Source organism: Paroedura picta, chromosome 1 (assembly GCF_049243985.1).
Source record: "Paroedura picta isolate Pp20150507F chromosome 1, Ppicta_v3.0, whole genome shotgun sequence".
Classification (NCBI taxonomy): Eukaryota; Metazoa; Chordata; class Lepidosauria; order Squamata; family Gekkonidae; genus Paroedura; species Paroedura picta.
The window spans coordinates 10537988-10555773 of NC_135369.1; the positions used below are offsets into that span (position 1 = coordinate 10537988).

At 48.5% G+C, this 17786-nt stretch overlaps 1 protein-coding gene across 4 annotated transcripts; it reads right to left on the reverse strand.

Moving 5' to 3' along the window:
* Positions 1–187: 187 nt before the first annotated feature.
* LOC143829683 (protein S100-A16-like) lies at positions 188–15992 on the reverse strand. 4 transcript variants are annotated; one of them, XM_077320945.1, is made up of 5 exons: positions 15766–15992; positions 10653–10980; positions 4493–4637; positions 2089–2266; positions 188–884 (listed from the first exon to the last, which is right to left on the reverse strand). In XM_077320945.1, exons 3-5 carry the CDS (start codon positions 4531–4533, stop codon positions 726–728), a joined length of 378 nt encoding a protein of 125 aa, XP_077177060.1. In that variant the 5' UTR covers positions 4534–4637; positions 10653–10980; positions 15766–15992; the 3' UTR covers positions 188–725. The 4 variants fall into 4 exon arrangements, with proteins under 4 accessions (XP_077177060.1, XP_077177079.1, XP_077177069.1 ...); XM_077320964.1 differs by having other exon boundaries at positions 2089–2357; positions 4550–4637; positions 15766–15980; XM_077320954.1 differs by having other exon boundaries at positions 4550–4637; positions 15766–15967.
* Between the last annotated feature and the right edge of the window lie 1794 nt (positions 15993–17786).

Below are 17786 nucleotides of genomic sequence, written 5' to 3' on the forward strand. Positions count from 1 at the left end.
AGCCATGAGGAGTGGGATCCATTGAGGGGGGTTCATCCAAGAGGTCCTCACCGTGGGGGCCAAAAATGTGCTTCCATTTCCAAAGAAGGGGACAAGGGAACCCACAAGGCATTTCTCTCGGGGTAGTGAGATATGGCACCCTTAAGAGTCTGTGAAAGAATAACTGAGAAGACATGGGACTCCGACACACCGATTCAACTCTCATTTTTATTCTAATGCCGTTCCAGAGCTGCTGCACTCCCCTGAGGTATTTGCCCCCAACCTCACCCAGTTGCCATACCCCTCCACAGACTCCCAAAGAGACAGAAAACGGGAAGACAATCCGTTAAAAAGCCAAGTCCCCGTTCCTAGCCTCTTCGGCATTAGACTTAACACCGGTATCGGGAAGAACTACGAAAATACCAGCAGAAGATAGATGTAGAACCCAGTCCAGCCAGCAGGGGGAGCTGGACAGGCGGCCGTTGTTGGACGAGGCTGCAGTGAAACAGGAAGTCCGGTAGGGGGACAGCAGCAGAGATCTTGACAGTGCTCCCCCTAGGCCATGCGGGTGAGCGGCCGCTGGAAGCCCCTCTCAGAAGTAGTCTAGAGCTGCAGAGGGTCTTACATGGCCCGTAGCCCATTACAGGAGTTTGGTTCTACCCCATAACGGGTGGGATTCGCTTTGCTCCACTCAGTGGGGCAGGGAGGATTCGAGGGAACGTTGCAGCTCGGTTCCCTTTTGCCCATTAATTCTCAGCGCCGTCGTCCGGCTCATCCCTCACAAGCAAGAGCGTGTGGGCGATCCTGCCCATGAAGGTCCAATACTCCTCAAAGCTGATCTGCCCGTCCTGATTCTGATCGCAGCTCTGCCTCATCTCATTGACGGCTTGCTTGTTCTCTGTATTCTGAGGAGGAAAGAGCGGGAAGAAAGGTTGAGACGGGCAAAGAGCAAGAACGACAACCCGCCTGCCCAAGGAGGGCGGCTAGCCTCCAAGCAGCACCCGAAAAGCTCCCTCTTATTTATTTATCCTAGGGCAGAGTTAGTTACACGTGGGAAGCAAATGATAATATAAAAGATCCAGCCAAGTGGGTGCAAGAGAGATGCAGCCAGATTGGGCCAGTTTTCAATCCACTCGGTTACAGCTGGGGAGAGCCCAAAGAGCTCGGGCACATCTCCCTGGAAAGCACAATGCTCACATTCCTGGGACAAGTGGGAAATCGTTATTCACTATTGTTATTTATGTAGAACTGCCGAGGACTTGAGTCTAGGGTCCGAGGCAGGATCATAATCCTGTTATTGCTATTGGCTAACGTATGCCTGGATCCTGACTGCTGGATCCAATTTGTTTTGAAGCTGACCAGTAGCACACAATGGCAAGAGTCTGCTACTGCTGAGAGCCAGTTTGGTGAAGTGGTTAGGAGTGTGGACTTCTAATCTGGCATGCCAGGTTCGATTCTGCGCTCCCCCACATGCAGCCAGCTGGGTGACCTTGGCCTCGCCACGGCACTGATAAAACTGTTCTGACCGAGCAGTGATATCAGGGCTCTCTCAGCCTCACCCACCCCACAGGGTGTCTGTTGTGGGGAGAGGAATGGGAAGGCGACTGGAAGCCACTTTGAGCCTCCTTCGGATACGGGAAAGCGGCATATAAGAACCAACTCCTCTACTTCTTCTTCTTCTATTGTTGACGGTGTCAGTGGGTTTCTCCAGTTCAAAATGGAAATCAAATTCAGTGTAGATGGGGGGGGGGGGGGTATTCAAGCTGGGAGTGGGTAAAAAGCCCCGTGCAAACAATACCCTGGTCTCTGAACCTGCAGATTTAGCAGCTGTTCTAATGGATCTCCCAATGACTACGATCTCTTCCCTTGGCTGCTTTGGAGGGCTATGGCATTCTACTTCCTCCCCTCCCCAAACCCCGCCCTGCCCAGGCTCCACCCCCAAAATCTACAGGTATTTCCCACCTTGGAGCTGGCAACTGTATGCACAAAGGTTGATCTCCTGGCTAGAGCATACGGTTAAAAAAAATGAATAATACAATTCCACTAGACTGAGATTCGAACCCTCGACCATCCCAGCCGTGCCCAGAAGTTCCAGGCCTCTTGGCTTACCGTCAACATGTGTTGGAGCTCCTGGCTCACCATCTTCTGGAAGTTTCCCTTGCCAATCCCGCGCCTCCTTCGACAGAAGCCTCGGCTGGCGTACTTGTCGTAGTTCTTGACCAGCACCTCGATGGCCTCCTCCAACTCTGAGAGCTCAGCAGCCATTGTCTCTCTCCTCCCCGGGCACCTGTAAGAGGAACGGAGATAAGCTTCCAATCGGCGTCCCTCTTTGCTGATATCCAGGGGGCAGAGTGATGAGTGCAGCAAGAGTGACTGACCTGATTAAAGAATAGTAAAAGTTTATTTAGGAGTTTGTAGGTTTGTAGCTACATCTCAACTCAGAGATTAAGAATTTTGAGAAGGAAATTCCCCTGAGACTAGCAATCTGGAATGACAATTGAAAGGGGAGAAAGTCCTGACCTCCCTGTCCTGTCTAATTGTCTTTTTACTGCTCTGTGAGAACAGCACTATCAGGACTGTGAATGGCCCAAGGTCACCCAGCTGGCTGCTTGTGGAGGAGCGGGAAATTGAACCCGCTTCACTAGGTTAGAAGCTGCCACTCTTAACCATAACACCATGCTAGTTCTCGAATCAAACTTTGTTGGTCTTAAAGGTACCACTGGACTCAAATTTTGTCCATTTAAATATCATCTTGTTATTGGACTCGGTATTTCTGTAATTGTTGTAATTTTAGCAGGGTTTTAGGGGACTTTGTATTTTATTTTTATCTTGTAACCCGCAAGAAGCTGGCTCTGCTGATGGTGGCAGGATATTAATAATAATAATAATAACAATAACAATAACATTAACATTAACATTAACATTAACATTAACATTAACATTAACATTAACATTAACAATAATATTAATAATAATATTAATATTATTATTAATATTATTATTAATACCAATACCAATACCAACACCAACACCAACACCAACACCAACACCAACACCAACACCAACACCAACAACAACAACAACAACAATAACAATAACAATAACAATAACAATAACAATAACAATAACAATAATCTAAAGCAACCCTTTCTTCTCAACCCTTTTTTTTTGCCACAGGCCTTTTGGGAGCTCTTCTGGCCCTTTGGCTAGGCTGGCTGCTTGCACAATGGACTAGGCTAAAAAAGGCCTAAGCAAAGAGTGAAAGAACTATATTTCACATACCTCGTCTTATATATATACGTGAGTGATTTCCAGCATTTTCTTGAATTTATTAATTCAAGCACACACACAGGGATGGATATCATGATTTCTATTTCTTTCCCGTAACAAAGGTCAAACTTTCTAGCAATTCATGACATCATTCGTATCAGAGAATCATAGAGTTGGAAGGGACTTCCAGGGTTATGTCACAACTACCCACAATGACCCCAATATCATGCCCAAGTGATCCCACACACACACACACACCAAAAATCTCCAGAATCCAGCCTGGCCTAGAGGAAATTCTCCTACCATCCTACAGTGGCGATCAGCAATTCCCTGGGTGTGCAAGGAAGGGCCCCAAGAGCCAAACACTGGCACATCCCTTCCTGCCCACCCACTCACCACCTGCCTAAGTTCACAGAATCAGCATTTCTTTCAGATGACTCTCTAGCCTCTGCTTTAAAATTTCCAAGGAAGAAGAACCCACCACCTCCTGAGGAAGCCTGTTCCACTGAGGAACTGCTCTAACTGTCAGGAACTTCGTCCGGATGTTTAGCCGAAAATCCTTTTGAATTAATTTCAACCCATTGGTTCTGGTCCGACCCTCTGGGGCAACAGAAAGCAACTCTGCTCCATCTTCTCTATGACAGCCCCTCAAGTATTTGAAGATGGTCATCGTATCATCTCTCCAGGCTAAACAGACCAACCTCCCTCAACCTTTCCTCCAAACTCCTCACAACCTTTGTTGAGCTCTTTTTGACATGCTCCAGTTTCTCTACATCTTTCTTCAGTTGTGGTGCCCAAAACTGAACACAGTACTCCAAGAAAGGTCTTATCAGAGTGGAGTAAAGTGGTAACATCACCTTGCGTGATCTGGACACTATACTTCTTTTAACACAGCTCAAAATCCCGTTGGCCATTTTAGCTACCAAGTCACACTGCTGACTCATGTTCAGAGTCTGGTCAGTTCCCCTGGAGAAAAAGAGCTGCTTGAGAGGGTAGACGTAGGGATGCCATCCTCCAGGCGGGACCTGGGGATCCCCTGGAATTACAGCTCAATTCCAGACCAAAGAGATCAGTTCCCCTGGAGGAAATGGCTGCTTTGGAGAGGGTAACCTCTGTCACATTAGACTTCACTGAAGTCCTTCCCCGCCCCAAATTCCACCCACTCCAGGCTCCAACCCCAAAAATCTCCAGATATTTCCCAATCCAGAGCCGGCAACCCTATCCACACATCCCCCCTTTGTACCAGAGCCCCCGGGGCTGATCTTGGATCACTGGTGGATGCATCAGGACCTTCAAGTACCTGGAGGACCCCAACCGTAGAGGACTTTGCCGTGTTTCCAGACAGTCTCGAAAGCATTGATCCCAGTGCAGTCACGGAAGGGCCATTTCTGAATACGGGAGGAAGAGAATAGATCAGTCAGCTCTGTTAATTATTAACCCCGGTGTGTTTTTTTTACTGCCGCAGTTCTGTGCGGAAACGTAAGTTATGTTCGTTCAGGCTCTTGACGCAGACAGAAGCACAGGCCGAGACAGGATTCTATTGAACCAAGCGAACAAGGTGGAACCTGGAATGATGCCGGGCCCTGCAGTTGAGAGTCTTGTTTCAGGAATTAGGAAGAACTTGTTTCATGGAAGAGAAGTCTACCAAGGGCTACGAGTCATGGCAACTGGAGTACCTGGAGTCCTGTGTGCAGCTCTGGAGGCCTCACTTCAAGAAGGACGTAGATGAAGTTGAAAGGGTACAGAGGAGAGCGACGAAGATGATCTGGGGCCAAGGGACCAAGCCCTATGAAGATAGGTTGAGGGACTTGGGAATGTTCAGCCTGGAGAAAAGGAGGTTGAGAGGGGACATGATAGCCCTCTTTAAGTATTTGAAAGGTTGTCACTTGGAGGAGGGCAGGATGCTGTTTCTGCTGGTTGCAGAGGAGAGGACACGCAGTAATGGGTTTAAACTACAAGTACAATGATATAGGCTAGATATCAGGGGGAAATGTTCACAGTCAGAGTAGTTCAGCAGTGGAATAGGCTGCCTAAGGGGGTGGTGAGCTCCCCCTCACTGGCAGTCTTCAAGCAAAGGTTGGATACACACTTTTCATGGATGCTTTAGGATGCTTAGAGCTGATCCTGCGTTGAGCAGGGGGTTGGACTAGATGGCCTGTGTGGCCCCTTCCAACTCTATGATTCTGTGATTCTATGTTTCTATGAACTGAGGGGAACCTCCACATTCAGAGGCATTCATCCTCTGAATCCCTGAATCTCAGGAGGAAACATCAGGGGATGGTCTCAGTTTATTAGACCCCTGATCTGATCCGGCATAGCTCTTCTTGTGGTCTTAGGATTCTGGGCCAGATGGACCGCTGGTCTGATCCACAAGAGTTCTTCTTGTGTTCTTATTAGCTATTGGCTTTTGTCGACCCAGCTTCGTAGTTCTTTTTCTAGGGAAACCAAGACTGATTCTGCACTTATTTTGTTTATTCCGTTGTGGATCCTGCTGAATTCAGACTGATTTGAACTCGGGTCTTCCTCTGTCCCCCACCCTCCCCATTGAAACAAAAAAGTGTTCTGCATGTGATTAGGGATACTCAGAAGGGAGGAGCCAAGCACAGCAGGAGCCTCTTTCTTTTCTTGAGGGGGGGGGAAGAGGATTGGAGACAGCAGAGGAGGGGGAATAAATCCAAGAGGCAAATCTCTGGTGAGAGAAGTTAGGTCTTTCCCTTTAAAAGAAGCCTTGCAACGTAGGAACAAGGAAGCCTTTCAACTGATGCCCTGGCCAATCAGGGCTTTTCTACAGAGTTGGAGGCTGGAGGCAGTAAGTTAGTTTGGGACAAGCAGAGAGCTATACCTTTAAAGGTAAAGGTATCCCCTGTGCAAGCACTGGGCCATGTCTGACCCTTGGGGTGACGCCCTCTAGCGTTTTCATGGCAGACTCAATACGGGGTGGTTTGCCAGTCATTACCGTTTACCCCCCAGCAATCTGGGTATGCATTTTACCGACCTCGGAAGGATGGAAGGCTGAGTCAACCCTGAGCCAGCTGCTGGGATTGAACTCCCAGCCTCATGGGCAGAGCTTCAGACAGCATATCACTGCCTTACCACTCTGCGCCACAAGAGGCTACACCTTTACTCATGCCAATTTTCCAAATATCAAGGGTTATATCCACTCCAGGATATTGCAGGGAAAAGGTACAATCACTCTGGATCAATCCTTCTTGCTGCAGAGGGAAAATTTAATTGCCCAGAATCAAAATGGAAATCGCATTCAGTGTAGATGGCAGAGATTGAATTGACCTGGGATTGGAATAAAAGCTCCGTGCAGATTCAGCCCAGAAGTGGGGAGAATAACCTCTTGCACCTTCTCCAAGGCAGAGTAGGAACTAAAGAGCCAAATGAAAGAGCAAGAAAGGTTGTTAGGGGAGCCCAGGAAAAATATGTGCATTTTGAAAAGACATTTTCTTCATTCAAATGCTAAGAGCAAAGCCAAGGAATCCTGTTTGGAATAGCAAAACAGAGAAGGAATGACGCCAATCTCTTCCCTGCAGGGTAAAGCCCTAACTAGCTAGTTTTGGGGGGCGGAAATTGTTTTAAAATTATAAGATTTTCATTAAAGAAGGATAGCAGAGTGAAGAAAAAACGGAAACACATAATACCAGACAAAATACTAAAGTTAACAGTATACTTTTCTGCAAGAGCATTATACCATAATAGTGTTCCTTTTATTCTTCTTTCTTCTAGTAGCTCAATTCTTTAATACCTTTATATTATCTTGCTAATGTTTGTAAAATTATTATTATTATTATTATTATTATTATTATTATTATTATTATTATTATTATTATTATATATCTATACTGCCACCTCTCGAAAGCCGCATGGCGGTGTACAATAAAACCATGAAACCCCATGAAATCCATTCGGCAGCCCCCTAACTATGGGACCAGATGGTGAAAACTCCCTAACCCTCCCACACCCCAAGCAGCCACCCCAGGTGTCGCAGGTGTTAATGCGAGGACCTGATCCCGCAGAGGGGCCTAATTGATCTTAACCCTGGCCTCACCCAAAGACCTGGCAGAAGGAGTCCATCTTACAGGCCCGGACGCAAACACCAGTGCTAGAGGACTGGCTATTTAAACGAAGAGAGCTAACTAGCCGAGATGGCAAAATTGATTCCCTTCCTGGAAAAGAACTCAGCAGCCTTCATCGTGCAAGATCGGAAGCCCCTACTGCTACAGAGAGACAAAAACGACATACTAATGGAAGGTTTTGAAAACTAAGGCTTTGTTAGACAAGGGGACTGCTTGTCTCCTTATGTCCCCCACAAGGTTCTTGCTCTGAGGGTGCTAATCTGCTGGAGCTCCCTGGCCCCAAGACAGTTTGCCTGGCCTCGACCAGGGCCAGGGCCTTTTCGGTCCTGGCCCCTACCTGGTGGAATGAGCTCCCAGAAGAGCTGTGGGCTCTGATGGAGCGAGTCCTCTAGCACAGGGGTAGTCAACCTGCGGTCCTCCAGATGTTAGGATCATAGAACCATAGAGTTGGAAGGGGCCATACAGGCCATCTAGTCCAGCCCCCTGCTCAACGCAGGATCAGCCCTAAGCATCCTAAAGCATCCAAGAAAAGTGTGTATCCAACCTTTGCTTGAAGACTGCCAGTGAGGGGGAGCTCACCACCTCCTTAGGCAGCCTATTCCACTGCTGAACTACTCTGACTGTGAACATTTTTTTCCTGATATCTAGCCTATATCGTTGTACTTGTAGTTTAACCCCATTTCTGCACGACCTCTGACCTCTCCTCTGCAGCCAACGGGAACAGCATCCTGCCCTCCTCCAAGTGACAACCTTTCAAATACTTGAAGAGGGCTATCATGTCCCCTCTCAACCTTCTTTTCTCCAGGCTGAACATTCCCAAGTCCCTCAACCTTTCTTCATAGGGCTTGGTCTGTGGTCTGACCAGTGGTCTGACTAGGTGTGGTCTGACCAGCATTTGCTGGCAGAGGCTCATGGGAATTGTAGTCCATGAACATCTGGAGGACTGCAGGTTGACTACCCCTGCTCTAGCAGGTCTTTCCATTTCTTAGCAGAAACGATCCTCACTGCTGTTACCATATATTGGTGATAAGCCAAAAACGAAATCAAAAGGTCAGAATAAGGCGTCTCTCATCCACTCTTATTAGGCATATTAAGTATATTAATCATTCAACTTCTTGGCAGTCAGAATGGAGTCCCAGGTAAATGTTTCCCATTTTCTGATTCTTCCTCAATAATTGCCAATCCTACGTAGGAGTAAGTCTGCCTCTAGACAACAGAGTTTACAGCCAAGAGATACGCCTTATTTGACTTATACTGTTAAATGGAACATAGATTTTGGAGTGGCATTTTAGGTGACGGGGATCGTACCTGGGACCTTGTGCGTGCTAAGCAGAGGCTCTGTCTCTGAGCCAAGGACCCAGCTTTATCAAGAAAGCAAACAATGGCCCCCTTCCCCCAGCTGTTTCCTTTATTTTAGAAAAGCACCGACACACAGCTATAAATGAAGGAAGAGGAAATGCAAAACAAGTAGGAGCAGAGCTTTGGAATTGGGGAAAGCCCTTTCCTTCCTACAGCACCATGGGCCGGATCCAGATTGGCCCATTCCCACAGCGAAATTTCAAAGGCCAAAATGCACATCTCGAGTTCTAATTCTGGGGCACGGGCGTTGGGTGCTTTGGCTTCGAACATTTTCGAGACACAGCAGCCAAGAAAGATTGTTGGGGAGAGCATGTCAACAAAAGGTCAGGGATAGGGTTGCCAGCCTCCAGGTGAGTCCTGGAGGTCTCCTGGCGGCACAACTGATCTTCGGATGGCCGCAATCAGTCCCCCCCCCACAGAGGAAATAAACAGCTGCTCTGAAGGGGGGGCCATGGGGCATTACACCCCACTGAAGCCCCTCCCCATCCCAAACCCCGCCCTCCCCAGGCTCCACACCCCAAATCTCCAGGTGTTTCCTAAACCCAGAGTTGGCAACACCAGTCTGGGATCATCAAAAAGGCTTCTGACCAAGCCCTGACTCATGTCAAGCATCCAGCCCTAGAAAAGGGTTTCATAACCAAAGATAACGCTGCTTGTGGTACATTTATGATTGCCAGCTCAACATGGGGGCTGCAGACCTCCCAGAATGACACAACGAATATCTAGACCAGGGGTAGTCAACGTGTGGTCCTCCAGATGTTCATGGACTTCAATTCCCATGAGCCCCTGCCAGCGTTTGCTGGCAGGGGCTCGTGGGAATTGTAGTCCATGAACATCTGGAGGACCGCACGTTGACTACCCCTGACCTAGACGACATACATGCGTTCCGCGGGAGAAAATGGCTGCTTGGGAGGGGAGATTCTACTGGGCTAGATTCTGCTGAGATCCCCAGGCTCCAACTCCTTCAAATCTCCAGGGAATTCCCAATCCAAAGTTGGCAACCCTAGTTGCATGTGAGACAAATCAGTGCCTGGCCTTCAGACAATGGCTTCTTGGAATGGCCAGCCACGGCTGAGGAGCATGCCAGAAGGAATCGCCAATTTGTGCCAGCATGGAGCAAGAGTAACGGCCTCTAATCTGGAGGACCAGGTTCTATTCCCCACTCTTCCACATGCAGCCAGCTGGGTGACCTTGGGCCAGTCCCAGTTCTCTCAGAGCTGTTCTTGCAGGTCAGTTCTGACAGAGCTCTCTCGGCCCCATCTAAATCACAGGGCGTCCGTTGCAGGTCGAGGAAGGGAAATGGGCTTGTATTTTGTAAGCCGCTTTGGAACTCTTTCGAGGAGTGTAAAGCAGGGTATTAAAAAACAGCTTCTAGCTCTTCCCTGTGCAAACAAACATGATGAAAATTCAGGCTTCAAGACAAGAAGGTATTCCAAAAATAACAGACTGGATCGGAAGGCTGGGAGAACTGACCAAAATCGCAAAGCTCACCAATCTAGTTAATGGTAGACCAGCAGAAGAATTTGAAGAACATTTGGGGATATTTCTCACAATATCTAACTAGATAGAGATATAGGTACTAATAAGTATTGATAAGTTAGTAGGGTAAATTGAGCTGTCATAGAATTATAATATTTTGTTCTTTTTTTCTTTCTGTTATTTCCTTTATTAAACTCAATAAAGGCGGGAGGTATCCTGCAGTTAGAAAAGAAAAGAAAAGAAAAGAAAAGAAAAGAAAAGAAAAGAAAAGAAAAGAAAAGAAAAGAAAAGAAAAGAAAAGAAAATTCAGGCTTGGGACCTCCCATGGAAGGGGTCACAGCAAACAGGCCCTGGGGTTGTCAGGTTCAAGGAACAGGAAAAAGATCGCCCCCAAATTGATCCCAAGCGTGGCCCCACCTGCTCATCAAACAGAGACACGAGGAAGCCTGCAGAGATGACAGGATCTGGGAAATCAGCGCTTACCTGTCGAAGCTGGCCTGGAGCTCCCGAAGACGGTTTTCCGCTTTTGTTGTATGTTTCCGACAGACCACCCAGAGCCGCCCTTCCGCTTCCAGGGAGAAAATCCAGATGCCCTGGATAATTCGCTTAACTCCACGCCGGGACGGCGGCTATCCCTCTGAGCAGGCCTGGCATGGTAATGTGAGGCGGGATGCAGGGCCGTCCACAAAACCAACAGGAAATCCAGCCTTTCCTGGTCGGACGCCCAACGCGGACGAATGGATTTCTTTTCTCGGTTTCTTCTCGCTTTGTTGGACGAGTTCGTTTCGGGTTCGGTCTATTCTCCCCAAAGCTGTTTAGACACAGGGAAGAGAACAAAAGAGCTATTGATGTTTTGCTTTTTGAGAAAAAAACGGCCTTCTTAACAAGCCAAAACACGGTTCTCATGAGATCGGCATTGTCTGCTCTGACGGGCAGGACCTCTTTCCGCAGAGAGAGAGCAACTCTGCCAACACCTGCTAGCTGCAATCTTTTAACCGGGTTGAGTCTGGGACCTTCCGTGCACGAAACAGGTGCTCTGTCACTCAGCGGGGCAGTTTAGGACGAATTCTCTGCAGGGCTCTTTACCCAATCCCTGAAACCAAACCATCTGGCCGAGGACATCCCATTTTTGTGGCTTTCCGCACACTGTGCAAAACCGAACTAAAACGACTCATCCAATCTTTGAGATTGGTGTAGTGGTTAAAGAGTAGCAGATTCGAAACGGGAGAACCAAGCTTGATTCCCCACTCCTCTACGTACAGGGCCAGACATGGTTCTCTTAGAGCTGTGCTTGCTGAGCAGTTCTGTCAGAGCTCTCTCGGCCCCACCTACCTCACAGGGTGTGGGGAGAGGAAGGGAAAGGTTTTGTAAGCCCCTTAGTGTGGTGGTTAAGAGACATGGCCTCTAATCTGGAGAGCCAGGTTGGATTCCCTACTCCTCCACATGCAGCCAGCTGGGCGACCTTGGGCCAGTCTCTTAGCCCCACCTACCTCACACTGACTGTTGTGGGGAGAGGAAGGGAGTAAGCCGCTTCCAAGACCTGGTGAACCCACAGCCAGGGCCGCCCGGGGTGGGGAGAGCACTAACAGGGTGGGCTCCCTGTGTCTGTCCCCCAAAACCAACTGCTCAGGGTGGGGGGAGCGCTGGCAGGGGTGGTCTCCCTCCCTCCCCCTCCCAACCCAGGCAGTCCTGCCAGTGAAGCTGTGGCGGGGGGAGCACTTGCAGGGCAGGGGAGCAGTAATCGGGCGGGGGGGAGCACTTGGGCTGCTCATTGGCTGCTCATTGGACAGCCAGCCAATCAGGTAGCTGATGAGTCTCAACTCCTCCCACCACCCCAGCTGGACTTTATTTATGTTACAGATATTTCATTTATGATGTCTTGGTTTGGATCCTTGCCTTTTTTTGCAACACAATGCATTTTAAGGTGCAATACTGTAAACGAGCACAAAGGCAAAAACAGGAAAAGTGTCCTGGAATTAGGGGTGCCATCCTCCATGTGGGACCTGGAGATTCCCAGGAATTATAGTTCATTTCCTGATTACAGAGATCAGTTCCCCCTGGAGAAAATGGCTGTTTGGCATTATACAGCAATGAACTTTCACCCCTCCCTGAACCCCACCCTCTGTAGACTCCACTCCCAAAGTCTTCAGGTTTTTCCAAACCCAGAGCAGGCAACCCAACCTAGAATAGGGAAGAGGCTGTCCAGAAGAAGAACATTTCCTGGGATCTCAGCTAAGGTGTGAGTCCTGCGGCACCTTTCAGACCAAGTCTCATTCGAGATACAAGCTGTTGTGTGCATGCCCAGTTCGTCACATATGATGGAACAGATGTTCCTCAACCAAACATTTATAAATGGCGTTTCTAGGTTTGCAAAGAGCTTTCAGCCTCTTGCTGCCCTCTAGTGGCGGCTATTGCCCAATGCAGAAGTTAGAAGCCCTTCTTTAAAAACACACACACACACACATCTTCCTTTGTGGACTGCCAGCAGGAGAAATGTGACACCAGCTCCACCCCACACTGTTTTAGTTCTTCAAACGTGCCTGGCATTCTGAACAGGAGTCAAATAACCAGCCACAAAGATCAGAGCTTAAAATACATATTTCTCTCTTCCTGTAGAGGAGCCAGCTCTGGTTTGTGAAATTCCAAATGATTGGGGGGAGGGGCAGGGAACTGGAGAACCTCAGCAAGGATGTGATGACCTAGACAGGCCCACTGTGGCTCTCCAGAGGTCATAGAATCATAGAATCATAGAGTTGGAAGGGACCTCCAGGGCCATCTAGTCCAACCCCCTGCAGAATGCGGGAAATTCACAACTACCTACCTACCCAGAGTGACCCCAATTTCATGCCCCTGTGATCCAACCACCAAAAATCTCCAAAATCTAGCCTGGCCTGGAGGAAATTCACTTACCATCCCACAGTGGCAATCAGAAATTCTTTGGACATGCAAGGAAAGGCCACAAGAGACAAACCCTGGCACATCCCTTCCTGCCCACCCACTCGCCATCTGCCTACGTTCATCAAACCAGCACTTCTGTCAGATGACTACCTGGCCTCTGCTTAAAAACTTCCAAAGAAGGAGAACCCACCCCCTCCCGAGGAAGCCTGCCCCACTGAGAAACCGCTCTAACTGCCAGGAACTTGAGGTTTAACCGGAGTGAAGTAAAGCTGTACCATCACCTTGCATGACCTGGACACTATATCTAGACCAGCCTACAGGGGCTCATGGTAATTATTGTCCATGGACCTCTGGAGAGCTCCAGCAGATTAGAGATCTAAAGACCAGAGAAGGGGGGAGGCTGTGCCACGTCTCGTGGCTCTCTGCCACCATCTAGTGGAGAGATCTTGGAACTGCTTGTATTTCCTGAAACTTGGAATTCCCTAAGGATTTGGGGGCAGTGTCTGGGGAGGCGAGAGGTCGTGGAGGAAGCTCAGCAGGGATGTGATGCCCTAAAGTTCACCTCCTGAAGCTGCCTTTTCCCCCAGGAAAACTGCAATCCGGAGATCAGATAGTTCCAGGTCGCCTCCAGGCCCTGCCTGGAGGGTGGCAACCCAGGAAGACAGCTCCCATTGCATTTACCTCCTGAAGCTTCCCTTTCCTCCAAGGGAGCCATGCTTCGTAGTCTGGGATCAAATTGTCATGGTGAGGGCACTCCAGGTCCTACCTGGAGGTTGGGAAGCCTGCTCTTGAGGGGGTCAAAGGGCAGGAACAGAGGCAAGCCCATTCAGCAGAATTTTGCACTAAAAGGTTCCCTCTTTCTTAAACTGTTTTTTTTTTTCTGGCCAATTTCAAGCACGAGGCGTCTGGATCTCATTTTAGGCTCTGCAGCATCTTTTTCTGCTGCCTTTTGCTCCTCGATGTTTTTTTAATACTGACCATTTGAGACATCAGGATTCCCTCGCGTTGCTTCTGAAATGTCTGCAACTTCTACATTTTCTGAAGAAATAAATGAAATGGGGGGAGACATTTTCGGCCTCTGAGGTCCCTCCCCTCCCTGAACCCCCCAGGTCCCATCCCCAAATCTCCATGAATTTCCCAAGTCAGGGCTAGTTAGAGTCAAGCTGAATAAGCCAGTGGGTGATAAGTACCGCTAAGGTTGGGTTAAAGCAGTTGGGAAAACTGGCGGAGAGCAGCAAATTAGCAGGCAAACACAAATCCAATCTAATCTGGAGAGCCGGGTTTGATTCCCTGCTCCTCCACATGCAGCCAGCTGGCTGACCTTGGGCCAGTCACAGTTCTCACAGAGCAGTTCTCTCAGAGCTCTCTCAACCCTGCCTCCCTCGCAGGTTGTGTGTTGTGGGGAGAGGAAAGGAAGTCCATTGTAAGCCCCTTTGAGATTCCTTCGGGCAGAGAAAAGCAGGGTATTAAAAACAGCTCTTTTTAGAGGTACCCCAAACTCGAACTTTGTTCTGCAGCTTCAGGCCACCTGAAACTGAATCCAATTTTAGCTGTAATCAGCCAGTTACTTATGGGTCTTGACTCGAACTGCCCCTTCCTGGAACTACTTACCCCACCCCCCATGGAAGGCTTGAGGAAATCTGGTTCAGTGTATCAGAAGAAGTGGGCATGCACTTTCAATGTACTTCCAATGGTCTTCACAATTGGATTTTACTGTGTGAAATGGCCAATCCACTTCAAAACAGTCACTGAAGTGGGTTGAATCCTCATTATTTAGTGGGCCTTAAAGTGTCCCTAGATCCAAAACCGTTCCTGCGCTGAGGACTCACCCAGCTGTCATGTTTTTAAAGTCCGTGATCCCTCCTCAGACTGTTTCTGAGTTCCGTATTGCTAGCCTTTGCCCCCCTTTTCCTTCTGTTTGCCCCCGAATTGAACCCCCATTCGTTTCCGCACAGTAGCCGAGGGACAGGAAGTGGAAATTTCTCAGCCGCCTTTTTTAAAAACCTTGCCTGTCTTTTTCAACTGTTCCTAATCAAAATTTTAAAAAGAAAACACACTAACTATTTCATTATGTTGGAATTGTAATGGTATGCAACCAGACTTTTTTTCAAAAGTGGGGGAGGTCTGAGGAGCTGACAATGGAAGTGATGTGTCCAGGGGGTGGGGGATGATTTCAGATGCACTAGAAAAGCCAGAATGTCTAGATTTCTGCATTGGCCAGCCCCAATTTAGACTCCGCTAGCCCTCGGTTCAAAAAGTGAAAACCAGATTTCGGAGGATTCTCTTCCTGCGGGACAAGTGAGGGGACAAACCAGCCCACAAAGGGGAATTTCAGTGCAGAAATGGACGAAAAATCCACACTTAGGAACATGCAAATCCAAGGCAAACCCTTGGTGCGGAAACATTCAGAGTTTTAAATACTCCAACAATGTTGTCCCTTCCCTTGAGTACCTTTGGCTCAGTTTAAAGGTCATGCTGACCCAGGCTTCAAAAGTCACCCCTAAAGAAAAGAACTTCTAATTCTTGTTGAAATGGAGCCCCTGTTGTCATCAAGGCTGACTCGCGCCTTCCAATGTTCCAACTTTGAGAGGGGAGAAAAACGGTTTTCAATCTTTCTCACCTTTCCGGCGAACAGCCCCGGCTAGGCCACACTCCCGTGAGCCGTTTGAAACCGAAAGTAGAGTGTTTCCAAACTTACCTTCTCTGGGCCACGAAGTGTCACGACTCCAGCCTCCTCTGCTCAGGGTCTTCTCCCTGGCCAAGTTTTGCCCTCTTTCCAAGGCAGCTGACAGACGGAAACAGGGGAATGTTTGCTCTCTTTCTCAATTTACGGCAGCTGGGTCTTGGGCTGCATTCCAGATGCTGGATTTTTTGGGGGCGGAGAGAAACAGCATTCCACAGAGAAGCTTAGCTTGCGAAAACATGTCACTATCGAATGACTGGGACTCTCCGGAACTTGGAAAGCTCCTCTCTTTGTGAATTTACAATGCCATCGCTTCACCCAGCTAGCGAGGATTAACACCCCGGAAACGTTTCTGGATGGAATCGGAGGAGAACTTTGTAAAGTATATTTTGGAGTTACCACTATTGGTCGCTCGCTTTGTCCAGGCGGATGGTTTTCATTCTTATTTGGGGTCAGGTTTTCTCTCCGGTATTTGGCCTGATCATTAGGTCTCTCCTAAATTCCAGCCCAGTGACGTTATATTGGACAGTGTTTTCCAAGGTCATCTCTGTCTCATTTTCCACCCTCCCGTCTTTCGAGGATGAGGGAAACGCGCCAGGAGAAAGAGAAACACCCGGGCCACATCACCAGCGCCACACAGGAAATGACATCATTGCGACGGTGACTTACAGGGGATCCTCTGGTATTTGGGCAAAAGCTCTATGGTAAAACTGACTTCTACCCTGGACTGGGACCTGCGTAACTCAGGGAATGACGCTCTATATATACCCTCCGAAGAATAATTTTCTCAGCAAATTCCAACCTCCTGGCTGTCCCGGATCCCAGAGAAATGCATTTGGCCTTGACCACAGCTTCTCAGTTCTGGCTCCAGCCTGGTAGAATGAGCTACCAACAGAGACTCGGGCCCTGACAGAACGCCCAGTGTTCTGAAGGGCCTGCAAAATGGCGCTCTTCCACCAGGCATTGAGGACAACTGCAGCACACTTACCAGCTGAGAGCTCCTTCCGTCTGCTTAGAGCCAGTTTGGTGTAGTGGTTAGGAGTGCGGACTTCTAATCTGGCATGCCAGGTTCGATTCTGCGCTCCCCCACATGCAGCCAGCTTGGTGACCTTGGGCTAGTCACAGCACTGATAAAACTGTTCTGACCGGGCAGTGATATCAGGGCTCTCTCAGCCTCCCCTCCCTCACAGGGTCTCTGTTGTGGGGAGAGGAAGGGGAAGGCGAATGGAAGCCGCTTTGAGACTCCTTCGGGTAGAGAAAAGCGGCATATAAGAACCAACTCTTCTTCTTCAGTAATCTCAGGGCTCTCTCAGCCTCACCTCCCTCACAGGGTGTCTGTTGTGGGGAGAGGAAAGGGAAGGCGAATGGAAGCCGCTTTGAGCCTCCTTTGGGTAGGGAAAAGCGGCATATAAGAACCAGCTCTTCTTCTTCTTCTTCTTAGGCCATACTCCTTCCACCCGAGTCCGGTTGAAAACAGGAGTTCTACCTATCATGATCCCAAGCTCGTTGGGGAGGATAAAATGACGGAGCATATGCTTGGTTTACAAGTTTAAATTGATCCAATTTTAGGATTGTAATGATATTTATTGCAGGTTATTCGCTGTTGTAAGCCGCCCCGAGACTTTGGCCAAATACCCGACCATCACCCGGAAGCTGTTGGCATGATGAGGTCACTTCCTGTGTGACATCAGCAATGTGGCCTGGGACTTCCTCTTGCTACTGGCAAGTTGCCCCACCTGCAATGAGATCAGTGGTTCAGAGTGCGGGGCGTGGCGACCCTAGGCCATGGTTTTGCCCTCCCTCTCAAAGGTCATACCCTCCCAAAAAATATTGAGTGTATTACATGAATTGAAACTAATTCAATATTGTCTACTCCAGGCTTTCTCAGCCCAGAGTTTTGTGAGACCCTGGTCTTTCTTGACAGCCCTGGAAGGGTTTCCTAAATCTGTGGGAATTAATTAAATTTTAATATATATATATATATTAAAAATTTGGTCATCATTTATCAGGTAATATGACAATATATGGTCATGACG

What these genes read in the sequence shown, in the direction of transcription:
- LOC143829683 (XM_077320945.1), bottom strand. Translation starts at nt 4,533, where the DNA reads ATGCATCCACCAGTGATCCAAGATCAGCCCCGGGGGCTCTG. An exon ending in GATCAGCCCCGGGGGCTCTG is followed by an intron (nt 2,267 to 4,492) that starts GTACAAAGGGGG and finishes TTCCTCTTACAG; the next exon opens with GTGCCCGGGGAGGAGAGAGA. An exon ending in AGCTCCAACACATGTTGACG is followed by an intron (nt 885 to 2,088) that starts GTAAGCCAAGAG and finishes TTTCCTCCTCAG; the next exon opens with AATACAGAGAACAAGCAAGC.